Source organism: Chrysemys picta, chromosome 15 (genome assembly GCF_011386835.1).
Source record: "Chrysemys picta bellii isolate R12L10 chromosome 15, ASM1138683v2, whole genome shotgun sequence".
NCBI classification, from domain to species: domain Eukaryota; kingdom Metazoa; phylum Chordata; order Testudines; family Emydidae; genus Chrysemys; species Chrysemys picta.
The window spans coordinates 21,375,571-21,402,075 of NC_088805.1; the positions used below are offsets into that span (position 1 = coordinate 21,375,571).

The window sequence follows — 26,505 nt, forward strand, 5'->3', positions numbered from 1 at the left end:
ATAATGCTCTGGCTATGTCTTCTGAAGTGAACTGATAATCATGTGGCTGCTTTACACATTTCATCAAATTGCTGAGGCCTTTCAGACGATAAAATGACCACTAATCTTGAAGAATATATCCTAATTCCCAAGGAGGTTATAAATCTTTTGCCTTGTTTTCCTAGAGGCACTCAGATCTACTTAACAGAATAGGAAGTGTTTCCCCATGCATCTACACAGAAGGGGGCGGGAGGGGGGGGAGAGGGAAGACAACTGAGGATTTCAAATATACTGAACATCAGGAAGGAATGCGCAGGCTAAGCCAGGAATTTTCATTTTTCTGAACACTGGAAAAAAGGAATAGCATTTCCTGAGAGGAAATTAATTCCTTATCCACCTTCTGTGAAACTCTGCTCTGCACACACCTTCAAAATTGTCTCTGTGCAGCACTTACATTCAATACAGCTACAATAGCTCAGCTATTCTCTGTGCCAAGTTACATTGATTAGAAAGGCAACAACATGGAAAATGAATGGAAATGATGGTCTCAAACTGATGTGATATCAGAGTACTGAAAAGCAAGTTATGCTTCAAAGAAGCATACCTTATTTTTACCTCAAAAGGTTCTACTTGATTCACAAGGGGACACTTGCTTAACTTTGTGGTCCTGCCGAGTAAAAGAAACCTGCAACAGATAACCTGCAGTGATTGACAGAACTTACACCGAGTACAACGGTGAATCTGTGTGTAAGAACTTCAAAATAACTGGTAATGTGGCTTTGTTGGCATCTATATTTCTGCCTATATATATATATATATATATATATATATATATATATATAAAAAAATATTCCAAATCCTTGTTGATGCTTCCATTACATAGTCAAGAAAACATCTTTTTCAGTGACTGAAATGACCTTATACTTTGTTCAACTCTCTCAAACTACGCAGCCTACTTGAGAAAGACTGAGTTCTAATAAAGTATTGGATCTTGCACTGAACAATCTTTGCCACTAAGAGTTTGAATATATAGAAAAGTCTTGAGTTTTCTTGGCCAGTGAGGTACCAGTGGTATCACCTCAGTTGCTTCATCATGGTTTCTCTCCAGGGTACACAGAATGAGTAGGTACACAAAGCTGGAATTTCCATTTGGCTAATTTTGGTTTTCATGTCTTTTCCTTCCAACGAACTTCTTCATTTCTGAACTCTCTTCTGATACAATTCTACCAGGGGGTTTTCCCACAGAACCACTGTCTGGCTAAATATAATTGACGCTCCATTTCCCTTGCATCTTGGTGAACCTGCTCAGTTGGCATGTTAGACTTCCCTCAGATGTGTTTTACAATAATTCTGAAAGTCCATAGTCATTCTTAACTCTAGTATAAGTGAACTCAGAAGTTTAGGTCCAGTTCCTGTGAAAGTTCTTTCTCCCCACATTTATGAGTTTTCACTGACAGTTTCATTGTTTTAGTGGAACATAACTATCACAGGAAGTCATCATCATCATGGAGGGAGGGCCAATTTCCCAAGCAGCCTGGGCCAATCCCTTGGAGGCCTTTTAATATGAGGCCAGAGATACTGACATGGACTTTTATGTTTAATGTAGTATCAGTTCAGATAATAGTGCTATGGGGCAATCTGTTCACAGAGACCTGTATTGCTCTGTGAATAGGCTAATGGATTTATCAGCTGAAGATTTGAGGATGGATAGCATCTTCATTCCAAGATGAATCACTCTGCATCAGTAGCATGCTCATCTGACTGGAGACGCGTTGATTATGAACATGATCTTTACTTGATTCTGTGTAAAGTAAATATCATAACCACCCCGCTATTCAATGGGCGACCTGCTCTGGTAACACAGCATCCTTCCTGAAATTCAGACGTGGGATTAGTCCTTTAGAACAAGTGAATCCTGGCATGCAGAATCATTATCACCGCTTTCCTTTGATTGAACCCTGATTGAAAAACTGGAGGACCGGCATTGGTAATAGCTTTCTTCAGTCTTTGTATTCTCTAATGAAAGAAAGGCTCTTCCACTCCATGAATCTCCCAGCTAGGTGAGACTGATTTACTTACCCATATTGATACAAATAATATAATAGAGTAAGTAGGATTGTATCACCATGGGTAAGAAACCTTCCCTAGCAAATGGAAAGGATCCTAATAGTTGTGAACAAAAACTTTCAAACATGAATAAGTTGTAAATTGCAGCACTGAAACATTCTGAATCTATAAAAATCTCTGATTTAAGGCCTAAATCCTAGCCTCAGTGCACAATCGACCAAGCTGTGCATCTTTCTGGCTCTGTTTCACCCAACTTGTGGCTGCCTGGTTGTTGACTGGATTGAGAAAACTTACAAAATATGACTTTCTTCTGCGCCTCCACAGTTGTCTATCTTGGTGACGTGCTAAGATTCTGCATTTTCTGAACATCTGTTTCTCCATATGCTTGGTAATGGCTCTCACCTTAAACTTAGCTGACACCATGAGCAATTTTGAGGATATTTGCATTCCATGTGTGCATCCTGTGACTGATGTCATAAGCCTTTGCAGAAAAATTTTACTTAGTCTACATCTTATGTGACTTTACTTAGTCTTATCTTTGTGTCTGAGTTGCTCTATCACATCAGGACATGAAGTCTACTTCAAGTGTATGGCAACTTAACATCACTGGCATCTGCAGATGATGTTTCTAAGTACTGAGACTTCCTTCAGCCTGTTCTTTCAAAAAGAAATACAAGTTTGAGAGGCTTACAATACCTTCAGACAGAGAAGCAATAGCTGTATCCAGTTTAGGTAGCTGGAAAGTTTGCCTTTAGGGACTATAAACACTTCCTGCTCTGCCTGCTGATGGGTTCACTACCCTCCCTGCAGCCCTAATAAGTTTTCCAATATAGAAATGACAGCAAATCAAATATTCTTGTCTCAGATTGGTTGGGTAATATATGCTTTGCCTTTTATTTAGAGTTTCTTTTTGGGATCATTAATTGAAGTAGCTCAAAGCAGCGTTTGCTTAGCATAATCTTATTTTTCGGGTTGCAACAGGATCATTTCCACAGATACCTCTTTTACCCTTAGAATCCCACCCTTTATTTGAGCATGTGTAAGAGGTCTCCATAGATCGGGGGTCAGCAACCTTTGGCACGCGTCCCGCCAGGGTAAGCACCCCGGCGGGCCAGGCCAGTTTGTTTACCTGCCGTGTCTGCAGGTTCGACCGATCGTGGCTCCCACTGGCCATGGTGTGCCGCTCCAGGCCAATGGGGGCGGCAGGAAGCGGTGCGGGCCAAAGGATGTGCTGGCCGCCACTTCCCGCCACCCCCATTAGCCAGTGGAAGCCGCAATTGGCCGAACCTGCAGACGCGGCAGGTAAACAAACCGGCCCGGCCCGCCACAGGGCCTACTTGGTGAGCCGCGTGCCAAAGGTTGCCGACCCCTGCCATAGATTCTCAGATAATGACCTTAAGTAGTTGCTGTTCACTTCACTAGGTTGTGCACAATTCCCCCATGTGAGGTAGAAAATGCAGATGAACCTCAAACTTGCTCTTGACCTCCTTGGATTTTTCAAGAGATTTAGGCATACATGTTTTCATTAAGTCACAGCATCACTACAAAATGCTCACACTGAGAAAAAGTAAAACTTCCTTTGGAAAAGAGCCTTACTTGAAGCTAGTTTTTACATATATACAAATTTGATGCTATTTCCTCGGATGGCTGATAGCCACTTGTCTCATAGTTATTAAAAACTAGTGCTAAATAGGCAGAAGAGTGAGAGAAAGTTCTTGCAGCCTCTGCCTTGAAAAACAGAAGAAAAACTTATATTAGAAAATAAGGGGCAGGCAGGCCCCCTTCAGTGACACTGCCATGGATTGAGAGTTCAGTCCCAGTAAAGTGTAAGAATGTACACAAGCTTCTACAGGGATCTGCAAAAAGGATTTAATAGGGGAAACTTTTAAAAACATTACAGACCAAAGTATAAACAGACAAATGCCAGGAAATTTACAGATCAAGAGCTCTTTCTTCAGCCCTGATTAATTCTATCATCCCTTTTTATTGCCTGGGTCTCAGAACACCAGGCTCTCTCACACACTGCAGTAAGCAATTTTCAAATTGCTAAGTAATGTAGTTACATTCATAGATGCCCCAACTGATGATGGTAAAAATCAGGAGTGTTGAGACACTCAATACAGCAATATTTTTAAAGCACACAGTGAATTTTGTTATAAATGCAAAGTATGTTTATTGAAAATGAAATAAAGGAATACCATGAAATTCAGAGTTGTATCTGCCGGTTACAGACTCCTGTAATGGCACTTTAAAGAAAAACAACTTCAAAAAATTTAGGATGATGAATTTTAAAAACAATGTATTAATAGACTACAAATTATACATCCTAATTTTTCAATATTCTTCTAATACAACTGTAGGAGGATTTTTCAGCTGCCCTATTTATGTTTCTACGGGTCTTTTCAGTTAGTCAGTTTCCTCCTACTGATTATAAACAAAAGGCATACAAAACTAAAATAAGATTTTTTTTTCTAATTTCTTGAATTTTAGTTCTTAGCTGTAACAATAATTTTAGCTCTTAGATGTAACTATTCAGATAAATATGATTTTCAAACTGAATGTAACCCTTCAAACCAATTTTAAGTTTACTTTACGTAACTATTTTGCATTTATTTCAGTTGGTGTGTTTTTAAAACAGTGAAACATATATTCTTCCAGCTTTCATATAAAACCTTTGCCAGCTAAGGGGGTCAATGAGGGCTTGATGACATTGCCAACATAAGACACAACCATCTTCCCTAAACTACCGTCATGAGAAAATTAATGCCAAACGATGACAACTATAGACCATATTATTACAGTAATTTGCACAGAATGAATTGGGAGACCCATTGTGTATTACTGAATTTTGTGAATAAGAACAATTAAAAAAACAAAGATAACGCATCACCAAGTTTATTGTTTCCTTATCTTGACAATTATGGCTTTAATTATAATATTTTGCAGTAACTTGGGAAAAGTAATATTTTGAAAATATAATCTAATCTTTTTAAATTAAGAACTCACTGAAGCATCTCCTATAAGAGCTTTGCTGAGATGTTACCAACTTTTTTAAAAAGCCCTCAAATTATGACATGTACATTTTAGTGAAGTACAGATTCACAACTTGCAACTGTAAAAGTACACCTCTACCCCGATATAATGCTGTCCCCGTTATAGGTGAAACCGCATTATATTGAACTTGCTTTGATCCGCCGGAGCGCTACTTTACGGTGTTATATCCGAATTCGTATTATATCGGGTCACGTTATATCAGAGTAGATGTGTAGTAAGGGTAGGTGAAGGTGCTTTTACCTTTCCCTACCAATCCCCAATGTTTATTTTGATTCCTCACCTCTTTCTCTGGAGGCCTGCTGCTCCTCCTCCTCCGTGGGTTGTGAAGGATCATAATAATCACTGCCATAACTGAATCCCACGGCATTATAGGTACCATCTTCCGCTAAAGCTTCACTCAGTCTCTTATATTCTTCCTCTTGAAGAAAAATGAAAATTCTAATTACGACTATGAAATATAATTAATCTACACTATTTCTAAAAAAAAACAAAAAAAAACCACTATACCAATGTTTTCAACCTAACTTTTAGATAAAAATTGTGTTCTTCACACTTTAGGCATAGTAATTTTTGCCAGCAAGTTTGTGAAAACCAAAGATAGCAGAATGCATGTGCCTTTTGTTGATCATTTCCTCCTGCTGAGATAAAGATTTTTGTGGTTATACAGTCTAAGATAATTAAGGAAAATGCAAGAACGTTCAGTTATACAATACTGTTAAAGAAGAACAGTTAAAAGGATGGTGGGGGGTGTTTTGTTTTTTCAAATCCCAGCCTGCCCTCAAAATCTGGGCAATTTCTGTGTGGATCTATATATAAACTATCCTGAGGTCCTCTCAGACAGGCAAAGACTCCTGTTTTTCGAATCCACTGGGTACTGTCAAGATAATATCAGAAAGAATGAGTATAAAATGAGTGGGAGTAAATTTAATGTTTTAATTATTTAAATTTAATTAAATGTGTTCTAACTCAGGAAAGTTTCCTTGAGCAATACCTTGCCTCGCCTCCTCCTCAAGCAAGTCCGTATGCAAGGCTAAATACCTCTCTTCATCACAGAGGGCATCTATTCTAGCCTCCTCTTCAGACAATTGATAATCTCTGTTCCATGTGGAATATTCAGCGTCATATTCAGAGAGGTCATGGAGGTGACCACGTCCATCATACCTGCAAGATGAAAAAGCTGGTCAATGCAGAAAACTTAGGGTTTGGGTTTGTGTGACTACTTAAAAATACTTACCCATTAAAATGAAAAAATACTAATGTTAAAACGTGACTCATTTTAGAAGTTACATTTAATTTTGCTACTCATTTCACACCAACTATCAAAATGAAATATTTTAATAGTCTAAATTCCTCTTTAACAGAATAATAAAAAGAGTACAATTAAAGGCAAAAGTATCCTTTAATAGTTTAAATGGGATTCATTTCCTTAATAGTTCTTACCGTTTATGGTTCAACCAACCATTCAATGTCACTTGCAAAATACTTTTTCTGGAAAGTCAAATAGCTTACATTCACACAAACCCGAATACATAAATACCTATCCGTAAGAACCAAACGGTCGAAATTTTCTCGCTTCTTTCTGCTAGTCCCGAACTCTCAGGAGAGATCTTCACCAAAGAAACTTGCGTCCATTGGAGGTAAAATCATGGCTAGGCTCGGCCCCTAGCCATTTGGCTGAGGAAATAAGTTCTGGGTTATGTGATAGAGAGACAAACATACATAGGAACAGTAACATATACATGCAATTTAAGGAGGTTCACCATAAAAATGGCACCAATAACCAACAATGTGATTTCATCTCCTAAGCAGAAATGTGTGCAGAAAAAGTGCCGCATTAAGATAACGTTTGACATATTTCTCCTTTACGTAGCAATATTAGAAACCAATAGATAATAAAGAGATCGTAAACTTCACTCCGCTGGTTAGTCTTCACACACACAATTCTTGACTGAGCCATCTTGCTAAATCAAAAACAAAGGAAGTACATATAACTAATAGAAAACGTTATTGAGATATGTTGGTCTTGTTAACCAAGGTGTTTATCCACAGGCAAATTTCTGCCCCAGTCTTCCCACAGTAATAGGCTTTCTTCAACTGGGGGAAAAGATTTCATGCTGTTGGGGATAAAAATCTGAATTTCCAAAGGAGCTGATAAGGTTAGTGCATAATGTTTCATCTTTTGTTCATAAATGCAAACCTCCTTAACTTACAAATGTAGATTGTTATTGGTTTTAAATGTTATGTATATATACACATGCACATACTTAGAGTTTGCTCCCAACAATTTCTGCAGCTGTTCTATCTCAGGCCATTGCTATATGAAACCACAACAGCCTTAATTCACACCATGGAACTGGCTAATGAAATTTCTCATCACAAAAATAAACTACTGTACCATTAGATGAGAGGCCCCATCACTAAGCTTAAACTTCCATATTAACAATAACATACAACTATAAGAATACACACTGATTAATTTCTGTTCTGTTTTCCAATTTAGATGTTTGACTTCAATCAGTGAAATCATAAATGGGAAAGACCTGTTAGGTTAACTACTCCAAACAAGGCATCATGAATCTTTTCTGCCCAGTCCAGTCTCACATAATGGGGTTCCAACCACTTCCCTTCAGTGAATATTTATTCCAATCAAGTAAATGTGGTTGTGAACCTAGGACCTGGAAATCACATGTAACCACTGAAAGAGGCCTAATGAAGTGGGATTGAGGGAGCAAATGCCTACAGTATGTGATGTGATCCTTTTCAAACCAAAGCCCTTCAGGTTTTCCCACTTGAGTCTTCAGGTACAACCACAACTGCTTAAAGCACTGTGCTTTTCAAGCCCCCACAAAATACTCCTGACCTGATTCTGCATCCCCCCTCTCAAGAACCACTGAAAAGCAGGTTTTGAACTAATTCATTCCTCCATCTGATACTGAGTTGCTGAATCTGGAAGGGGGGTGGGGGAGAATCAAATAACCAGATCCTGTTAATCCCTCAGACTATGAGCTGCTAACAATCACATAAACAACCAAAAACGCAACTTTTTTTAGTTGAGATTAGAAATCTGAAATTCCTGGGAAGGAAAGCTAATTGGCCTAACTGCCACAACTCATGGCATGACAAGGGAGCAATCAGGCCAGGGAATCCCATCAGCACTTTAGGGTCTAAATTAAATGGAAAAATTCAACTCAGCCTAATTTCCCTCTCTGTGCAAATAACCTCTCCCACTTCTTGCTTATGAACCCCACTATTTAAGTTTCTAATTTAGCATTCCCTTATAGCAAGAGTCCCCCTTGTTTTGAGGTGAAAAGCTGCTTGGGGTTTGATTTGAAAAGGAGCAGATTATCCCCACCCCTCCCCACATACACCCACCCTGCCAGGGGGAGGGGGCCCCAATAAATACCATCTGCCAGAGGAAGGGGAGAGACTCCTAATCCTGCCAGAGAAGGGGACTCCCATACTCCCCGCCAGAGGAATGGGTTCCCCAGCATCGCCACGGGGACACCCAACCCACTGCCAGGGAGAAGGGCCTCCCCTTAACGCTGCCAGAGACGAAGCACTCCCCCACTCCTCCTGCCAGAGGGAGGCCCCCACGCCCCCCGCAGCACTGGGGGAAGGGCAGAAAGAGGCTATCACAGGAGATCTCGCAGCAGAGGCAGGGGGTTGGGTTGCACCGACCTATCGATCATGATCTTGGGGTCTCCCATCCAGGGAATGAGATGCCGGCCCTGCTCCTGGTATTGGGCCTTCTCGTCGTCCCGGAACAGCTTGCAGGCATAGCCGAACACCAGCAGCTCCACGCGGCTGCCCCCACCGCCTCCTCCGGGGGGCCCCTGGGCCGCGCCCCCGCCGGACAACAACATCAGCGGCGGCGGCCCTGCCTCCTCCACAGTCCGGCGAGGCCCGCCAGCGCCTCCGTACATCACGGGAGGGTGCGAGGGGAAGGCAGGGAGCGCGCTAACAGCGAACGAAGCGAGTCACCCCGGCCACTAAACCCCCCACCTCCATAACGCTGCGGTCGCCATCGCCCGAGACAAAATGGTGGCCGTTCCGCTTCCGGTCACAGGCGGGGTAAACAAACGTCTGGCTTCCGGTAAACAGCAGATTCGTCATAACTCAACAAGCGATGGATTAATCTTGCTGCGTGCCCTGGGGCCGAGTGTGGGGAGATGCTGCCAGGCAGCTGGCCCGGGAACAAATGGAGCAAGGCAGGGTAGCTATGACATGAGAGTGGCGAAACTGTCCACGGGAACTGCGGGGCTGGGCCGCGGGAGAGTAGAGCGAAGGGAGGGGAGTTGGAGAGAGGGGTCGGTGGGGAGGGGAGCAGACGGGGCTATGCAGGGACATTAGAGGGAGCGATGGGTGGGGGCAGACAGGGCCATGGAGGAAGAGGCATCAGAGGGAGCAGTGGGGGGCAGGTGGAGGCTATGGGGAGGGGCATCAGAAAGGGGGTGGGGGGCAGGTGGGAGCTATGGGGAGGGGCACCAGAGGGAATGGTGGGAGGGGTCAGGGGCAAAAGGGTTATGGAGAGCACCATCAGAGGGAGCTGGGGAGGGCAGTGGCAATGAGGGAGACAGGTGAGGACTCTGGGGAGAGCATCAGAGGGAGTGGTGAGGGGCTCTGGCAGTGGGGGGGCAGGTAGGGGCCGTGGCGGGGCATCAGAGGTAGCTGTGGGGGGTGGGGACAGTGGCATTGGTGGCTATGGGGGGCTTCAGAGAGAGCTGAGGGAGGCAGTGGCAATGAGAGAGACAAGTGAGGGCTCTGTGGGGGCATCAGAGGGAGCAGTGGGAGGACCAGTGACAGTGTGGGGGCAGCCGGGGCCATCGTGATAGAGGGGATGGGGCACATTGAGTGCTGGATCCCTGGACACAGACAGGCGAGGGTGCAGTGGCGGTTGGGAGGAAGCTATTTCCCTGTCGCAGAGCAGGGCCCGGGTTCCACTGTTTCTGGAGCATGTATGATGCCTAGAGACTCCATGATCAAGCTGCTGGGGAAATTGCAAAGTCCAGCACTCAATAGTTAGGAAATGCCAGGGGTTGCCTGTGAAGCCTGTTTGTCCTTGTTCCTGCCCCAGCCCTGATACCTGTCTCTTCCGTCTGCCCCCCTTACACCAGTTTGTCCCTGTCACAGCACAGTCCTGTCTCTTCCCACCCATGTCCTCATCATTGTCCCATTCTCTGTCTGATCTCAGGCTCCTTGTCCCAATCTTCCTCCTCCATGCTGCCTGGGCTGAGTCCATGGGAACACATTGAAATCCCAGGACAGAGAGTTTCTGTGGTCTCAATTACTGTGCATAGCAGGGAATACCAACTTCAGCAAAAGTATTGCTCAGTCTTGTATCCCTGAGCAGGGTCATGGTTAGTGTAGATGGAGACTTCAGAAAATGTAGATGCCAAATTCTAATACGTTTCTATTGAGCATGTTTTAACTGAGATATTTTTCAAAGGTTTGTAACTTGCCCAAATTTGGGTGCATTTTCTTGGATACACCACAAGGCATCCTGACTAGGGTTGCCAGGTGTCTGATTTGCGACCGGATCACCTGGTCAAAAAGGGACTCTGGTGGTTCCAGTCAGCATTGCTGACCGGGCTGTTAAAAGGCCAGTTGGTGGCACAGCAGGGCAGGTAGGCAGGCTCCGTGCACGGCCCCGGGAATGCGGACAGCATATCAGGCTCCTAGCTGGCAGGGCGGACAGGGAGGCTTCATGTGCTGCCCCTGCCTGCAGGCACTGCCCTGAGGGCCAGCTCCGCAGTTCCCATTGGCTGGGAACCTTGGCCTGCGGGCAGAGCCCTTGGCTGCTCCTCCGCCTAGAAGCCAGAGGGGCATGTCACCACTTCCCGGCAGCCGCCTGAAGTCAGCGCCGCCCAGAGCCTGCACTTCTCACCACTTCCTGTCCCCCAATCCCCTGAGCCCGCTTCCACACCTTGAACCCCTCATTTTTGGCCCCAGCCCAGAGCCCACACCCCCTCCTACACCTCAACCCCTGGCCCCAGCCCTGAGCCCCCCTCCTGCACACCAAACCCCTCGGCCCCAGCCCGGAACCCTCTCCTACACCCCAAACCCCTCATCCCTGGCCTGCACCATCATCTGGAGCCCTCCCCCTCTCCCACACCCCAACCCCTGCCCCAGCCCGGAGCCTTCTCCTGCACCACAAATCCTTCATCCCTGTCCCTACCCCAGAACCCTCACGCCTCCTAACCCCCTACCCCAGCCCGGTGAAAAGGAGCGAGTAAGCAAGGGTGGGGAAGACCAACGGAAGGGGAGGGGATGAAGTGAGTGGGGGCAGGGCCTCTGGGCGGGGGGGGGGGGCAGGGCAAGGGTGTTCAGTTTTCTGCAATTAGAAAGTTGGCAGCCCTAACCCTGACACCAGAGCAATCCAGCCTGCCAAATTTCAAGTCCTTGCACCAAAGCATGTAGGCACTAGAGCTTCTCAATGAAACAGTTATAAGAATTATTTTAGCATGGAGAAAACAATGTGTTTTTCCTTAATCTCATTTGTGGAAACAATTGAACTATTTTTGTTGAAACTTTCAAAAAAATCACCTGAAGTAGATACTCAAAATGGAAAATTTCACTCCCAATGATTAAATTTTGGTAAAGTTATGTCCTATAATGGGAAGTGTCAGGCAAACTTAATTATAGACAGTGCTACCAGTTCTGCCATAAGGACAACTCATTGGCTTCCTTGTACTTACTGTAGCTAAAGGATTTAATACATTGTTTAAAGATTATGTGGTGCACAAATATTGACACAGAGTGGAGTAGGGCTGCATCTCTGAGCATGAAGAAAGCCTGCCAAAATGTGAATTTACTTAAGGAGAAATCTAGAAAATCCCTTGGGCACTTCATCTGCTTCTGTAGCCGTGAAATTGAATAATAATATATTGTGTTTCTATAGTGCCTTTCAAAGTGCACTACAAAACCTAATTAAGCTTCACAATCCTCAATTTAGTTAAGTAAGACGCACATATAATTTTATATACACATATAATTTCACCCACCACTGAAAAGCAGTCACATGGTCAAGTGAGCAGTCAGTCAAATTCCTCCTAACAGGAGCAGGTAGACAAGGATTTACTAGAATTGCTGTCGCCATCCTTAGCCTTGCAGTCGAGGGTCTTTAGGTGTTCGATGTGCTCTCTGCACTGGACACCAGTCAGGTTGATTCCCACCTCTGCCAGCCTCTTAGAGAAGTTCTCAGACACGTGAGGATTTTGGATGCTTTTCTCAAAATCATTTTCTTTACATGATTCACACTAGTGGTTATCCAGATCCCTGGGGTGCTCCTCTGGCCAGATAGTAGGGCACTGGAAAGGCATCTTCTAGGGTACATCTACACTGTCCACTCTTTGCGCCCACTGCTCTACCTAGCATGGGTTTATATAGCAGTGCAGATGGTAAGTTTAGATGAGTAGAATGAAGTCATGCCTGAACCCTGTGGGTATGTACCCTACATGCTTCTCTACATGCCCAAGCAGTGCATCTCCTAGCTACACTGCTATTTTTAGAAGTGTTGTGTGTCCTGCTACTGAAGCCTTTCCCCATTGCAGGGAAAGACTCCAGCAGTGGGAGAAGTCTCTGGCATGGGAAGACAGAGAGGAAAGGCTCTGGCAGCTCCCCATGGTGGTTGCCATGTGCTATGATGGAACATAGCTAGCAGAAGCTATTTGTTGACATCTACACCATTCATGACTAGTTTACCCTGCAAACTTAAAGCATTGGTTAAACATTTTAGCCTCATAGTAAGTGTATGGCAGAACCAGGAAATAATGAACAACTAAGGCAATTTTCTGAGGGCCAATATGTGGGATCCATCCATCTGACCCTTGCTCTGCAGAAAGAGGGATCAGTGGCCTCTGTAACGCCATCCCATTTCATTCTGATCCGGAAGAGGGTGTTAACTTAGTGTCTGAGAACCTCACAATCGTTAAGATATTTCTCCTTACAACACTGTTATGAGTTAGGAAAGTACTGTTACCCCCATTTTACAAATGGGGGATCGAGGCACAGAGAGACTAAGGGCTTGGTTCGGAAAGGGGACTTACATGTGTCAATGCCTAGCTCCTAGGTGACCTGCCATCCAGTGGAATTCACAGTCCTGAGTTAGGCACCCGGGCTCCCCATACAATTCACAGAGATCATCAGGGACCTGAGAAAGGGTCACAGAAATCTGAGTTGGAAGCCAGCTAAGCTAGCCAGAACTATTGTGCAGAGGAAAGGGGCAGGGCTTAGGTCCCTGATCAGGGAAAGTACTTGGGAACCTGCTATCTCTGCTCAGAATTCACAGCCAGGAACCCTCTCCTGGAGTGAGGCAGATAAGCCAGGTCAGCCCTTCCTCATGCAAAACAAGAGAGAGACATACCCACCCCATTTTAGCCAATAGTCCAATGGTTAGAGCACTCCCAGGGGAGGTGGAAGACCTGTTTTCCAATCCCCACTCTGCCTGCTTTGGAGCAGAGACTTGAATCCACTTCTCCCAGGTGAGTGCCTAAACCACCAGACTACCAGGTATTCTGGGGTGGGTCTTCTTCAGTCTCTCCTGCTCCAGTTGTTCCACTCTGTATACTAATTAAATATTCATTGGGTGAGAAAGAGAGAGAGTGTCTCTATAGCCTGATGGGCAGGGTCCTCCCCTAGGCTATGGGAGAGTCAGGCCAAGTGCCTTCTCTAATGAATATTTAATTTATACAAAGTGAAACAGCTTCATCGGGAGAGCTAGAGAGCATCCCACTTTGGAATACCCTGTAGCCTGGTGGTAGGGCATGCAGCTGGGAGATGAAAGACGTGCTCTAACACCAAGCTATGTGATATTCTGCAATGCACACAGCAAGTCACAAAAATTCCCAACCAGGTTGCCCCCTGCTGTCTGGTGTGTGTTAGGCATGCTCCAGGCATGCCCACTGAACAGATCCCAGCCAGTGAGATAGGCAGGGAAATGCCTATAGTTTTAGCATCCCATTGGGGCATAAGCATGAATTAAGTGCCAGTCGGCTTGGTGGTATCAGGACTGAGGTGGCTTTGCACATTCCCCTTGGCAGAAAATTTAGGTTCCTGGAGAAAACTACACTGAAAGAAACATAGGCACAGCTTGAGCAAGCGTCTTGCCTAAGGTCACATAGGAAGAATATCGTGAAGCTGGGAATGGATCCTGGGTCTCCCAATTCCTGTGCTAGCACTGTAACCGTTAGGCAGACTTTCAGGGCTCTTAATGAACCAGTGCTCTTGACACGTTTCCATTGGGCAACAATCATTATTTTTCCTTCAGCGTTTGTAATGAAGTTTAAAGTTATTTGTCTACTTTTATTTTCTTCTTTGTGTGCACCAGCATCAGCACTGATGTTAAAAACACTCCAGGGAATAGAATTGATGTCACTGGCCAAATTACTGCAGTCTTGGAAAACAGTGATGCAGAACAGATATCAGAGTAGACCAATGAACCACATTTATTAAGGAGAAGAGCTAAACAAACCACAAGATACAGTGTCTATGAAATCCAGAACGCAGCCAAACTGTTTAACTTCAGCAGACTGTAACGCAATACCAATGGGAGAAGATACTCTGAGGCATCTGCCACAAAGTGTTTCTATGGTAAAATGCCCATGCTGCCTCAGTTCCTGATGATTATCACAGCAGAGTTATACCTTAAATTAGCCCCAACTGGCCTTGTTGGACCTCAAAGAAGCCAATTATCAGGCAGTAGCTGACAGAATTAGTTTCTCTCTTGCTGGATGAAGTTGGGATAAGAATATTTATTATTTTCTCCAGCTTGTCTTAGGTAAGATATCCTACTTTCATTTACTTGGCAGGGGAGAAGCAATAAAAAGTTAATAAAGTTTCCCTTTCTGAGGCTGACACCTGTCTCTTCTCCCTAGTTTAGCAGAGGTGGACATGGCCCTGTTCAGTTTGCCCTTAACTCAGAGGAACAAAGGTGTGCTTGCAAGGAGGTTTCAAAAGAAAGCATGCTGTGTTGATAATTAACTATTGTTTGTACCCTATCCATATCATATGCACTCACACACTCCATAAGAAGGAATTCCATCCTGGTGTAGAGAAGTAATTAAATAAAAGATAATGCCAGGCTTTAGGAACAGGGAAGGAGTGACGTTCTCATCCTGTACCTTCATAGGCTCTCGTATCAGGGATCCCCCAAAAAGGAAAACTAAGGAGAAACTGCATTTCTTGTTATGCAGAACTATTTTCCCGCCAGACAAGTAAAAAACGGTTATTTGTGTGTTTTGCTTTGTGTAAATAGTACTTTAATGCTGGCTGTTTATTAATAATCCAAGCACCATACAGTGGTGTACAAAGCAGAGGAAGACATTCTGTTCCAAAGTCGTGTCCCCCAAATTAGACTGATAATGCAATTCAAACACACAATACAGTGGATGATTATAGGAGGGTCCATTTCAGATTGATGAAGATTTCTCTTTTAAACATTTCTCTGGTAGGTTATCATGGAAAGGTTTGGTAGAAAAGATGTGTTATGTGGGAAGATTTGAATGAAGAGAGGGCAGTTGTTTGGTGCACACAAATAGGGGGGGTTCCAGCATAGGCAGTGTCATGAGAAAAGGTGCAAATGTGAAAACCGGGGAAAACTACGAAAAGAACATTTAGGAGAGTGACGGAGTGATGGGGGGAATGTAAACTGTTAGACAGGAATAGGAGGAAATACCTGACTACTAGGGAAAGGAAAAGTTGTGCAAGTGAGCACATGAAGTTTCATCTTAGTGCAGAAGGTTGGAGGAATCTGTGCTATATGGCAGAGGTGGCCAAACTGTGGCTCGTGAGCCACATCTGGCTCTTTTATCATTAAAAGAGAGCCCCACACAGAGCCCCACACGCCCTCCGATTCTCCACCTACCAGACTGGGGTGGGGGTGGGGTGAAGCTCAGGACTTCTGCCTTGCAGCGGGTTGGTGCGGTAGGGGCTTCTGCCCAGCGGGAAGGGGGGTCTTGGGGCTTCAGCCAGAGCTTGGGGATTCAGCAAGAGCAGGGCTGAAGCCCCAACTCGTGCTCCTGGCAGGTGTGCCCTGGCTCTCGAACTTCTGAAGACTGTCATATGTGGCTCGGAGGGCCAGTAAGTTTGGCCACCCCTGATATATGGGAAGACCGTACAAGAGAGGAGGCTGCCTTGGTCAAAATGGGAGATGACCAAAGCATGGACAATGTTTTTTGGATGAGAATGTTGAGATGGTGTAATACTCTACAGTAATATTATAGAATTAATTTAAAAATACTATAGATATTTACACTACAAAAGACATTCCAGCTTAGAATAACTTTGATAATGATCAGCTATTTGAAAATGTTTATATTGTTTTTTTGAAAGCAAGAGAAATCGGAATAAACAATCACTTCCTAGAGAAAGTGTTGATATGTGTTATAGACAACACCAGGAATGTATAATCTACACTAGCCCATACTCTTCTTTGTTTTCTAAGGGGGTCGGTTTAGCTGAAGAGAAAGATTTCCTTTCTCTTTATCTCCTTCTAGCGTCAACACAACTAACAGCAAGTTGGGGGAGGAGGTGCTTGCTGGTGTAATGGGCTCATGCACTTGCCTTTCTCCTTTGAAGACCTTTGTTTAAACCTGGTTCAGGATACATGAGGAAAAGCATTTGTCTCCATTCTTGGTTCCCATTTGTTCACTTCACAATTTGGCACAAGTAAGCATCATTAACAGGCAGTGTTAAAAAATAGCCCTGGGCAAGAATAGCAAGGGAGTTGTAGATTTGTTAAGGAAACTTGCCCAGAGGCTGCCTAATTAAAATCCCTCGTTTACAAGGCTGCTAAACCTCTCATAATTCTATTATCAAAAAAGAAAAGTTCTCTAAATAAGTCTGACTTTCTAAATAGACATTATAGCCACTTTTGCCAGTGCAGTAGGATCCACAACATAGCACATCCAAAAACATATCGGAATGAGATCACTTTTTCAATGCAGTATCACTGCATAAAGTGCGTGGTAGTAACAGGAGCACCATGGGTAGATAAATTATGGATATTTTACCTACAGCAATGCGTGCTTCTCAGTGTTTAGGATCTTTTCCAAGTCACTGTTATGAATGTGCACTGATTCATTAGTTTAGCTGCTCTACCTCTTTGTTTCCATGAGTTGTTTCCCTTTTATGTGCATCATGAGTCCCCATGGATGAGGTCAAGATTTCATTTATTGATGTGTCTAAAGGGAATAATGAGTTCCAAAAACTCTGGATACAAATATAATTGTGTGAAATAGATACATCTCGTGTTACTTTGCCACAGATATAAAAATATCTGTACATTTTTGCTACACCTTATCAACTTTCTTATGTTGCCTTCTCATTGGGTAGGACAGCGGTTCTCAAACTCTGGTCAGGGCCCCAAAGTGGGTCGCAACCCAATTTTAATGGGTCACCAGGGCTGGCTTAGACTTGCTGGGGCCCAGGGCCAAAGCCCAAGCCTGAGAGCTTCAGCCCTGGGCAGTGGGACTAAGGTTACAGGCCCCCTGCCTGGGGCTGAAGCCCTTGGGCTTCGGCTTTGGCAGTGCGGCTTTGGCTACCTCCCCCCTGCCCCCACCACAGGGTGGCAGGGCTTGGGCGAGCTCAGGCTTCGGTCCCCCCTCCTGAGGTCCTGTATTAATTTTTGTTGTCCGAAGGGAGTTGCGGTGCAGTGAAGTTTGAGAACCCCTGGGGTAGGGGGATTTTTCAGAGAGAACTTGGGATGGTGTGTGATGTGGTGTCTACCTCCACACAAGGCGGCAGAGCAGGTTAAATTAGGATAATTAACCTGATGGGCTGTACCTGGGGAAGAGCCAGGGATTGAAAGCCTGACTGAAGATGAAGTCCAGTTGGAAAGGAACAGGCAGGGTTAAGATAAAGCAAGGAAGTTGGCAGTAGAATGGGGCTCCAGTGTGGGAGCCTGTAGCCGCTCTCTAGATCATAGAGAGGGAAAGAAGGGAAACTAGGTGGAGGGGGTGGAGAGAAAGGCTCAGAGAAAAGGCAGGAAGGCTTAAGGGAGTGCAGACTGTGGCTACTGATTAGAGGATCTGTAAGATGGAACCTGAAGTAGAGGGTGGGCTTGGCTTCCCCTACCAGTCACTGGAGAAGTGGCACCATTGGGGAAGTGAAGGAAAGACAGCCATGTTGGAGGAAGAGACTTTGATACACTCGGAAGGGAGAAAACACAGTGACCGAGCCAGAGGGCCAAGCATAAAGACACAGCACCCTGAGTCTCAGTGAGAGAGAGCGCAGCGACAGGGCCTGCAGCAAGCAGCAGAAAGGGGTTTTGGACCAGAGTGGAGCTAATCCCCAAATGTGGCCAGAAGGAGGTGCCCCAGTGGTGTGTGCACCCCATGACATGGTGCTATTAGCATTATAAAATATTTGTATTAGAGTAGCACCCAGAGACCCCCAATCAGGATAAATGATATTGTTCCCTTTTCCCATCTACCCACCCACCCTTCCTTTTCTGCCTTCATTCCAAAATCATGTCTCCAGGCCTGCTCTTCCAGCCCGTCCTCTCCCACCCTGCTGCTGTTTCCCATTTCAAGGCCACAGCTGAGAACCTTTCTAATGTCCAGACCCCTACTCTGAATCTGAATGCCTGGGCTGTTCTTTCCAAACTCTGGAATAGACAGGAGCTACAAAGCCTCATCATAAGTCTGTGACTGGACGAGAGCAGTGGCCACAAGCTGTTGAAAACCAGTGTATGGTTTTTGTTTTTAACTACAATTAATATCTTCACTGCTGAAATGTAGGACATCATTCTATGGATGCATGTTTGAAAACAGTGGATCTAGTTTACACATACCCCTGGGAGTTGACGTTTGGATTTGTTTCTGAGTTGCTTATAACACCAGTTTACTTGTTTAGTTGTTTTTTCCAAACATGCTTCTTTACTGGACAATATATACTATGATTAGAGAATTTTCTGTTACATTGCACATAGCACTGGAAATAAAGAGTTTTATAATGTATTCAGTTTATAATTAAACAAATACTTTATATTCAGCCTTCATCTTCTGGATCTGATTTTATGTTGTTACTATAGAAACGCATGGCATTTACATTTTGGCAAAATCTCCATAATGAATGTTTTTTTGTTTTTTTTTTTAAAGTGTGTTATCAATGGATTGCTGCTTACATTCTGACTTTTTTAAGTAATGTTTTGTCTTGCACATACACAGTCGGTAATCAGAATTAACTGCCTCTTGGTAGATAACACAGCAATATGTTTAAGGGCACACTTTCAAAGTTGGTAACCCAGCTGTCTTGCCTCAAGGAAATTTTACATTAAATTCTATGTGCAACAGAACAGCCAGCCTTGTGTTACAATCTGGCTAATAGTATTTGTGTCTTCATAAACATTAAGAGAAGGTTTGCAAGAGAAGGTCATAGCTCAGCAGGTTTTGTACATTCAGAAAACAAACTTTTTACCTTAAGCAAGGCTTGCCTGCTGTACATGCTAGTTGGTGACTATTAGTGAGTATCATTGAGCTAGTGATATGACATTACTGAACTAACGAAGTAGGATGAGATCTATTGTCAAGAAAGTCACTCTTCATACACACAGATACTTGGCATTTATGTAGCGCTTTACAACTGTAACAGAGTGGCCTGCCTTTAAGGGCCAGGTTTTTCAACAATGACAAATCCTATTGGCTCTCTAAACAAGCCCCCGCCAAGCCACTCCTTAACCAACTATAATACTGAGTGCTGCAGTTCTGTTTAGCAGCTGTAGTAATGCACGATAACAACAGTGAACTTACTGATTACATCTTGAAACACGTTACAGAAGGGGAGGCTGAGCATAAGGACATATTTCACACGCGCTTTCTGTAATTGCTCCCTGGTGGTGAGGGGCGGAGCTGAGCTAAGCGGGGAAGACTGGTATAAAAAGCCACCTGGTAGGCAAACTCAAGAGCCAGTGAAAATAGGAGTTTTGGAGGGAGTATGGGAGAGGCTTCCCTTCCAGGTGTAGCACTACATGAGATATAAAGATGGCCAGTGATGGAATAGTGGTTTGCCTGAAAACCGACGGGATTTCATGTGCATGAAGTGCAAGTTGGTGGCTGTGCTGGAGGAAAAGATTGTTGGATTGCAGGGGCAGGTTAAGATGCTACTGAAAAGCTCAGGAATTCCTAGGCAACCATGTTCAGGAAACACCAATACCCCAGGTTCAAGGAAGAATGGAGCAGGCCACCAGGAATCTGAGAGAAAGGAAGTCAGAGGAGGCCTGGTGGTCTGTAATCACCAGAGGCAGGAGGTGACGGCAGTGTTCTAGATGGGTGGAGACAGATGCAGATGGGCAGGTTGTAGCCATCCAAAAGAAGACCAGGAGGAATTCCATGTCACTAGAAGTTTCAAATTGATATCAGGTCCTCAATATGGCAAATTTAGAAGATACCTCTAAGATCTAGCAGGTCTAAGGGAATGGACAGATGTACGGGACACACATGTGGATGGCAGCTCAGCCCAACCCATAAGAAAATCAAGCTTGCCCACAAAGAATTCTCAAACTGTCCAAGGAAGATAGACAATCCTTGCTGGAGATTCAGTACTCAGAAGATTGAAAAGACTACTCTGTAAAGGACAGGTGGACAAATAATTTATTTGTAACTGAGCAAATAAATCACTACAAATAAAAAAACCTTTTTTTGCCTTTTCATTGTGTTTGCGCATGGTCAGCGAACAGATCACAATAAACAATACTGTCCAATATATTCAAATTCATAACTTCTCCAGATCTGCACATGGCTTGCAAACATTTAGCTGTGAATATTCACAATTAGCAATTTGTCCCGTGTTTGGGCCCCAGTTGTGTAGAACTATTTTGTGCAGGAGAACCCATCAACTTGCATGGAGCAGTTTACTACAGTGGGGTGTCAATAGGGTTGCCAGGTGTCCAGTTTTCAACTGGAACGCCCGGTCAGGAAGGGACCCTTGTGGCTCCAGGCAGCACCGCTGACCGGGCCGTTAAAAGTCCAGTTGACGGCACAGGCAGGCTCCCTCCCTGGCTCCGCGTGACTCCTGGGAAGCTGCTGGCATCTCCCTCTGGGTCCTACGCGGAGGGATAGCCACAGGGGTTCTGCGTGCTGCTCCCGCCCCCAGAGCCAGCTCAACAGCTCTAATTGGCCAGGAACCACGGCCAATGGGAGCTGAGGGGGTGGTGCCTGCAGGCACAGGCAGCATGCAGAGCCCCATGGTCGCGCCTCCGTCTAGGAGCCAAAGGGAGCTGTCACTGCTTCCCAGGGGCCACCTGAGGTAAGTGCCGCCCAGAGCCTGCACCCCCTCCCATGCCCCTGCCTCAGTCCTGAACCCCCTACTGTACCCCAAACTCCTCATCTCTGGCCCCACCCCAGAGCCCACAGCCGGAACCCTCACTCCTTCTCGCACCCCAACCCACGGTCCCAGTCCGGTGAAAATGAGTGAGTGAGCGAGGGTGGGGGAGAGCGAGCGATGGAGGGAGGGGGGATGGAGTGAGCGGGGACGTAGCCTCGGAGAAGGGGCGGGGCAAGGGTGTTCGGCTTTCTGCAAATAGAAAGCAATCCTTGCTGCTAGTAGGCCAAAGTTCTGCCCACGCAGATTGGGGCCTAGAACATCACTATTGTTTGCTCTGTTTGGTTGGATGGTTACCTAGGCGTTTAATGAATAGTTTAAAAATATGTAAGTCAAAACCTGTGGGGGAATAAATCTTTTTTAAAATAAGTGCACTAAAGCATCTTACTCTATGTTGTAAACAACCCTTATCGGTATTTATATAAAATGGTTCTTTCTCTGATATAGAAATCCATGATGAAATTAATTGCAATGCCTTTTTTGTGCCTACATTTATATACTAAATAAGTGCATACAGTTAGACTGATATATTAAAGATTATAGATTGCCTTTTATTACACAGATGCCCTTGATCAGTGGGAGTTCCGCCACAGATAGATGGCAGTACACAGCCCGTGATTTCCAAATATTGTGCAGTTGAATAACTGTGTCCAGGCAGCTGAAGCTCTCTTCTTCCCTTTTTCAAGAACCAGTGTGAACACTGGGCTTTGCAGACCTCAAATCTCCTAATTTTGTCTGAGAATAGTCAGCAAAGTACAGCATTAATTTCATCCTATCTTGTATTTCTAGTAAATGGCAGCCTTCTCATATTTAAACTACATATCTTGGTTGCATTTCCCAGTTAAATAAAAAATACCAGCCTCTGACAATTTGAACTAATTCTAATTAGTCACTCATGAAAGACAGATAGTGTGTAGTCTATATACATAATTCTGTCAGTATCGAGCCAGTATGGATCTCTATAGAGCTGGGTGATGAGCAGCTATTTGGCTAATTAATTAAAGGCTATTTAGCTACTGATCAAATACATAACCTGCCTCTTTATCACCTTAGTTTTCCAGACTACAGAATAGCAAATAATCTTTAGTTTGCATAACAAATATCAAATGACATTTATTTTAGTAAAGGTAAGGCAGCTGTTAATCACCTAAATTTTATCTAGCGCTTGTAGAAGAACTCAGTTATATGCATGTTTTAAAATTTTAAATTTATAAATGCCATGTTCATGGGATCTTAAAAACAGGTATTTTCTTATATCCTGTGTAGGGCCCTGTCTACACAGAGGGTGAGGCCGTTAGCATAGCGCCACGGAGGGAGCAAACAGGAAAAACAATTATTTGCACTGGTGGGGCTTACCTGTTTCCAGCAGGGATCAGCTGCATTGGTTCAGCTGCCTGCCTACTCTAAGGACTTGCATGAGTGCAGCCATACTGGTGGCTGGCTACTTTATAGCTATACTTGAGACAAATCCCCAGGTTGAACAAGGACAAAGAAGGGCAGGCTTTTGCCCTTTAAAATGTCTACTCTTCCCAATAAAACCCCAAACCCGCTATACCATATTGTGGGGGTAAAGTTTTACAATGGGTGCTTCATTACCAAGCAGTGAGATGTGTGTGTCCCTGAGCATTGACTGAAGTATAATTGCTTTTCTCATGGATATCAGTATCAAAGTTTCATGTGTATGAAATGTTTCTCTAACTGCCTTCAGGAAATCCTTAACAGCATCAAAGAAAGTGATCGTTTGGCAAATGGCTTGCCATTCACTGCTGAGTTTTGGTTCGGGCTGTGCTAATTAAATTAGGTCGCAATAAAAATGTGCTCTTTTTCCCAAGGGTCTCGATAGATACTATAGTGGCAAATGAAGTTATTATTGCCAGTTCCAGAATTAAGTGGATTTATAATACTGAGATATATCAGACCAATTCTGTAGCTTAAGCATCTATATATTTGTCTAACTGTGTTCATTCAGGGTACTGTCGGTTTGTAGCATGGAATAGATTTGCTTTAATTGTTGTTCAGAGTCAGCTGCAGTTATGTGGAGTGTTAAGTTTATTTGAATTATCCAGTCAAGGCCGCTTCCTGTCCCAGCTCAAAAGGCCAAACTATCTCCTCGGAGTTCTAGGTGCAGCTCTCATTGAAGTTATTGGGTCAGGCTATGGCCCCTGCTATGGCACCCTTGGGGAATTCCCTCCAGGGCAGGAGCAGGGTAGCGTTTGCACAACAGCGTTACACTACCCAAATCATAACTCCTGCTGGAATCAGAGGGAGACTGAGGGGTGGGAGTGGCCAAAGTACAGAACTCTCTGGCTAGTCTGAGTTGTGGGGCAGCCCAAGGCTGTTATGAATTAGTGCAGCACGTAGGACTACTCTCCTTAGTGCTGGAGGCTGGCTGCTGGAGTAAGCTGAAGAAGACAGGGACAAAGGTGGCTCAAAGCCTGAAAGATGCAGCACAGAACCTGGCTCAGGTAGGGGTGTGGGGTGGGGGGGAATAAGCTTTAGCTAGCCTTTTTTGGTTTGTGTTGGGGAGAAGTCTCTTTGTGAAATCCTTTTGCTGCTTCTTGGTTCACTGACTCTCTCTGAATTTGGGGGAGGAGGGGTGAGAGAGAGAAAAAGTTGAGATGCTGGTTAATGAATAAGTCTGGACTTAACTCCCTTTTCATTTTTTCTTTGTTGTTCAGCTGTACAACTTACTGTTGGATGATAGGAAGTAACAGGTGAGTAGTCTGATGTGACAATTGAACAGAAAGATGTTTTTAAAGACATTCAATAACAAAAAAACACAAATCAACAAAGAAGGAAATCACTCAAGGGTTTGATTGGTTGGTTCGGTACTACAATTTTTGAGTCAGGAAATATGTCAAAATGGTGCCTTTACCACAAAAAGTTTGTTTCAATGAGTTGGCATTTTTCAACAACAAAAAAGTTCATCACATTCCCAGCTGTTCGTCTTGAAAAAACATTCTGCTATTTTGAGTCATAGTACCACTTTATAAAAAGCACCTCTATCAAACACACAGCACAAATTCTACAAGCTGGGCAGCACCAGACATCAATTGACCCATTAACTTCAATAGCTAAGTAATCACTTCATGAGTTTTTGAAAGCAGTCGCTGGTGGACATGCTCAACAACTGATAGAGTGCAAAACAGTATTTGACAACGCTCTGTTTCATTTTGGTTGCTGCTTCAGGGCTCGTAACTCTGAAATCATGTCAATAGTGCAGGGAAGGGGTAAGATTTCCTGGAATGGCATGTGATTCACAGAGATACTAAAATGTCTCAAGGGCATCTGTGTTGAGACTGCTAGTTTGAGTAGTCACATCTAGTTGAGCTTTCATTTTTGGGGCATGATCTTATTCCTCCAAAGTCTTCGCGCCCCACCCTGGACACCCCCTTTTCCTAATATGACATAGAAGTCTATAGGGGAGGCCCAGAGTATCATTGTTCTGGTCACGAAAATAAAATTTTCAGCTGCCAGGTATTGACAGAAGCAAAGTGCTGTAGGGTATCTTGAGGGTTCACAAAGACAATCTTTGTTTGATGCAATATTTTTGTTCTTTACCAATTTGGAAGTGTCTGTTCCTAAAAGTATTCCAATTAGCACCATACTCTAGAATGCGGTGGCGGGGAAGGAAACACTTTTAAATGCTGACCTAATGAGAAAATCTGCATTGGGGTGATAAGAGGAAATGTAAGTGAATTAGCTTTATTTTTGGCTTATCCATTGTGCACAAAGCTTGAGGTATAACTTCATTTAAAAAAAGAAAGCTGTGGCTGCCCAGGGAAATACCAAGCTAAATAAGGTATGTTCATTCATGTAAGGTACATGTAATTTGTATGTGATTCTCTGATGATGGCTATTAGTGGGCAATAACATGAACAAATATGTGCTCGGGACATTCCATATGTTTAAGACAGACACTTCCTCTTTCAAGAGGCTTACAATGGAAGGCTGATGAAGGAAGTTGTTCACTCAGGGTATACCTACATTGCCCAGGAAGCCCAGGCTCTAACGCAGGCTTGAGTCCAAGCCCTGCTTCTGTCCACACACAGATCAGTCTGACTCGGGTCAGGTAGCACTCAGGACCGGGTCCTAGGACTTTGCTGGGTGGCAAGTCAGAGCCTGATTCCTACTGAAGCTCTGGTCCAAGCCCTGTCACAGTGTGGACATAGTTCAAGCTGCAGACCCGAATTGGAAGGCCTGCATAGTGCAGTGTGGATTCATTAGCACAGCTTTGAGACCTGGGTCCAGCAATTGTAAATCTAGCTTTACAATATAGTGTAAACACTCAAGCACAGGCTTGGAAACAGAGTCCACAAGCCCAGGTCCCACAGACTACGCTTAGCGTGCAGTGTAGACATAACCTTAGACAGGCACAGTGACTTGGAGCATGTCTACATTGCCCCGCAGTTCAGACTACAGGGGTGTGAACAGCTGTGCGCACCAAGGTTCTGCATTAACTAGAAACCTTTTAGTTCGCACCTGCAGTATCCGCAAGGGGGGAGTTACAGCATGGGACTTTCATGTGTACTACTATTCACATCCCCTGTAGCCCAAACTCCAAGGCCGTGTAGACATGCCCTCAATATAAACTTCATATGTTGCCTTTGTTCTGTTCTGTACAATCTTGTTCATATGGAAGTACTGTGAATTTTACTGGGGGGTAAATAGTTGTCATACTGAAGCAGAGAACATCCAAATGCTATTAACACAAAAACAAAATGAATGCTCTTCGGCAGACAGTCATTCACTCCTTAAGTTCCTTCTAGCAGAAGTAATCTACATTTAATACCTTAGCGTCATTTGGTTAAGAACATAGAGTTTGGCATATTGGATCTGACAGCTGGTCCGTGCTCCAGAGGAAAATGAAACACTCCCATCATACACTACTGGTGTTTTGTACATTTGGGGGAGTTTCATTAGTTTCTGTGAGATGATGCTTGATTTATGGGATAAACAGTAACACTTGGCAACCTGGACCAGATCTCCAAGTATTTTCATTGTAATACATGTGTGTGTAATGGCCTATATTGGTGATGAATTGCTGGTGAAGTTTAGGAGAGATGGCTAGAAAAACTAAAATTGACA

General features: G+C 44.2%; 1 protein-coding gene across 8 annotated transcripts in view; it reads right to left on the reverse strand.

The window, feature by feature from the left end:
* Positions 1–9,296, reverse strand: part of SFSWAP (splicing factor SWAP) — a 104,662-nt gene extending 95,366 nt beyond the window's left edge. For 5 of the 8 annotated variants that reach the window (XR_010592892.1, XM_008163473.4, XM_008163471.4 and 2 more), the window contains exons 1-3: positions 8,779–9,296; positions 6,092–6,261; positions 5,381–5,518 (exon numbers count right to left, since the gene is read on the reverse strand). Coding sequence is in view for 6 of the 8 variants with exons in the window: in XM_008163473.4 (XP_008161695.1) it covers positions 5,381–5,518; positions 6,092–6,261; positions 8,779–9,023 (553 nt within the window). In the remaining 2 variants the exon portion in view is untranslated. Of the gene's footprint in view, positions 1–5,380; positions 5,519–6,091; positions 6,262–6,637; positions 6,776–8,778 lie in introns of those variants that run through there. The other 3 variants (XM_065568580.1, XM_042852541.2, XM_008163476.4) reach the window with 3 other exon arrangements.
* Between the last annotated feature and the right edge of the window lie 17,209 nt (positions 9,297–26,505).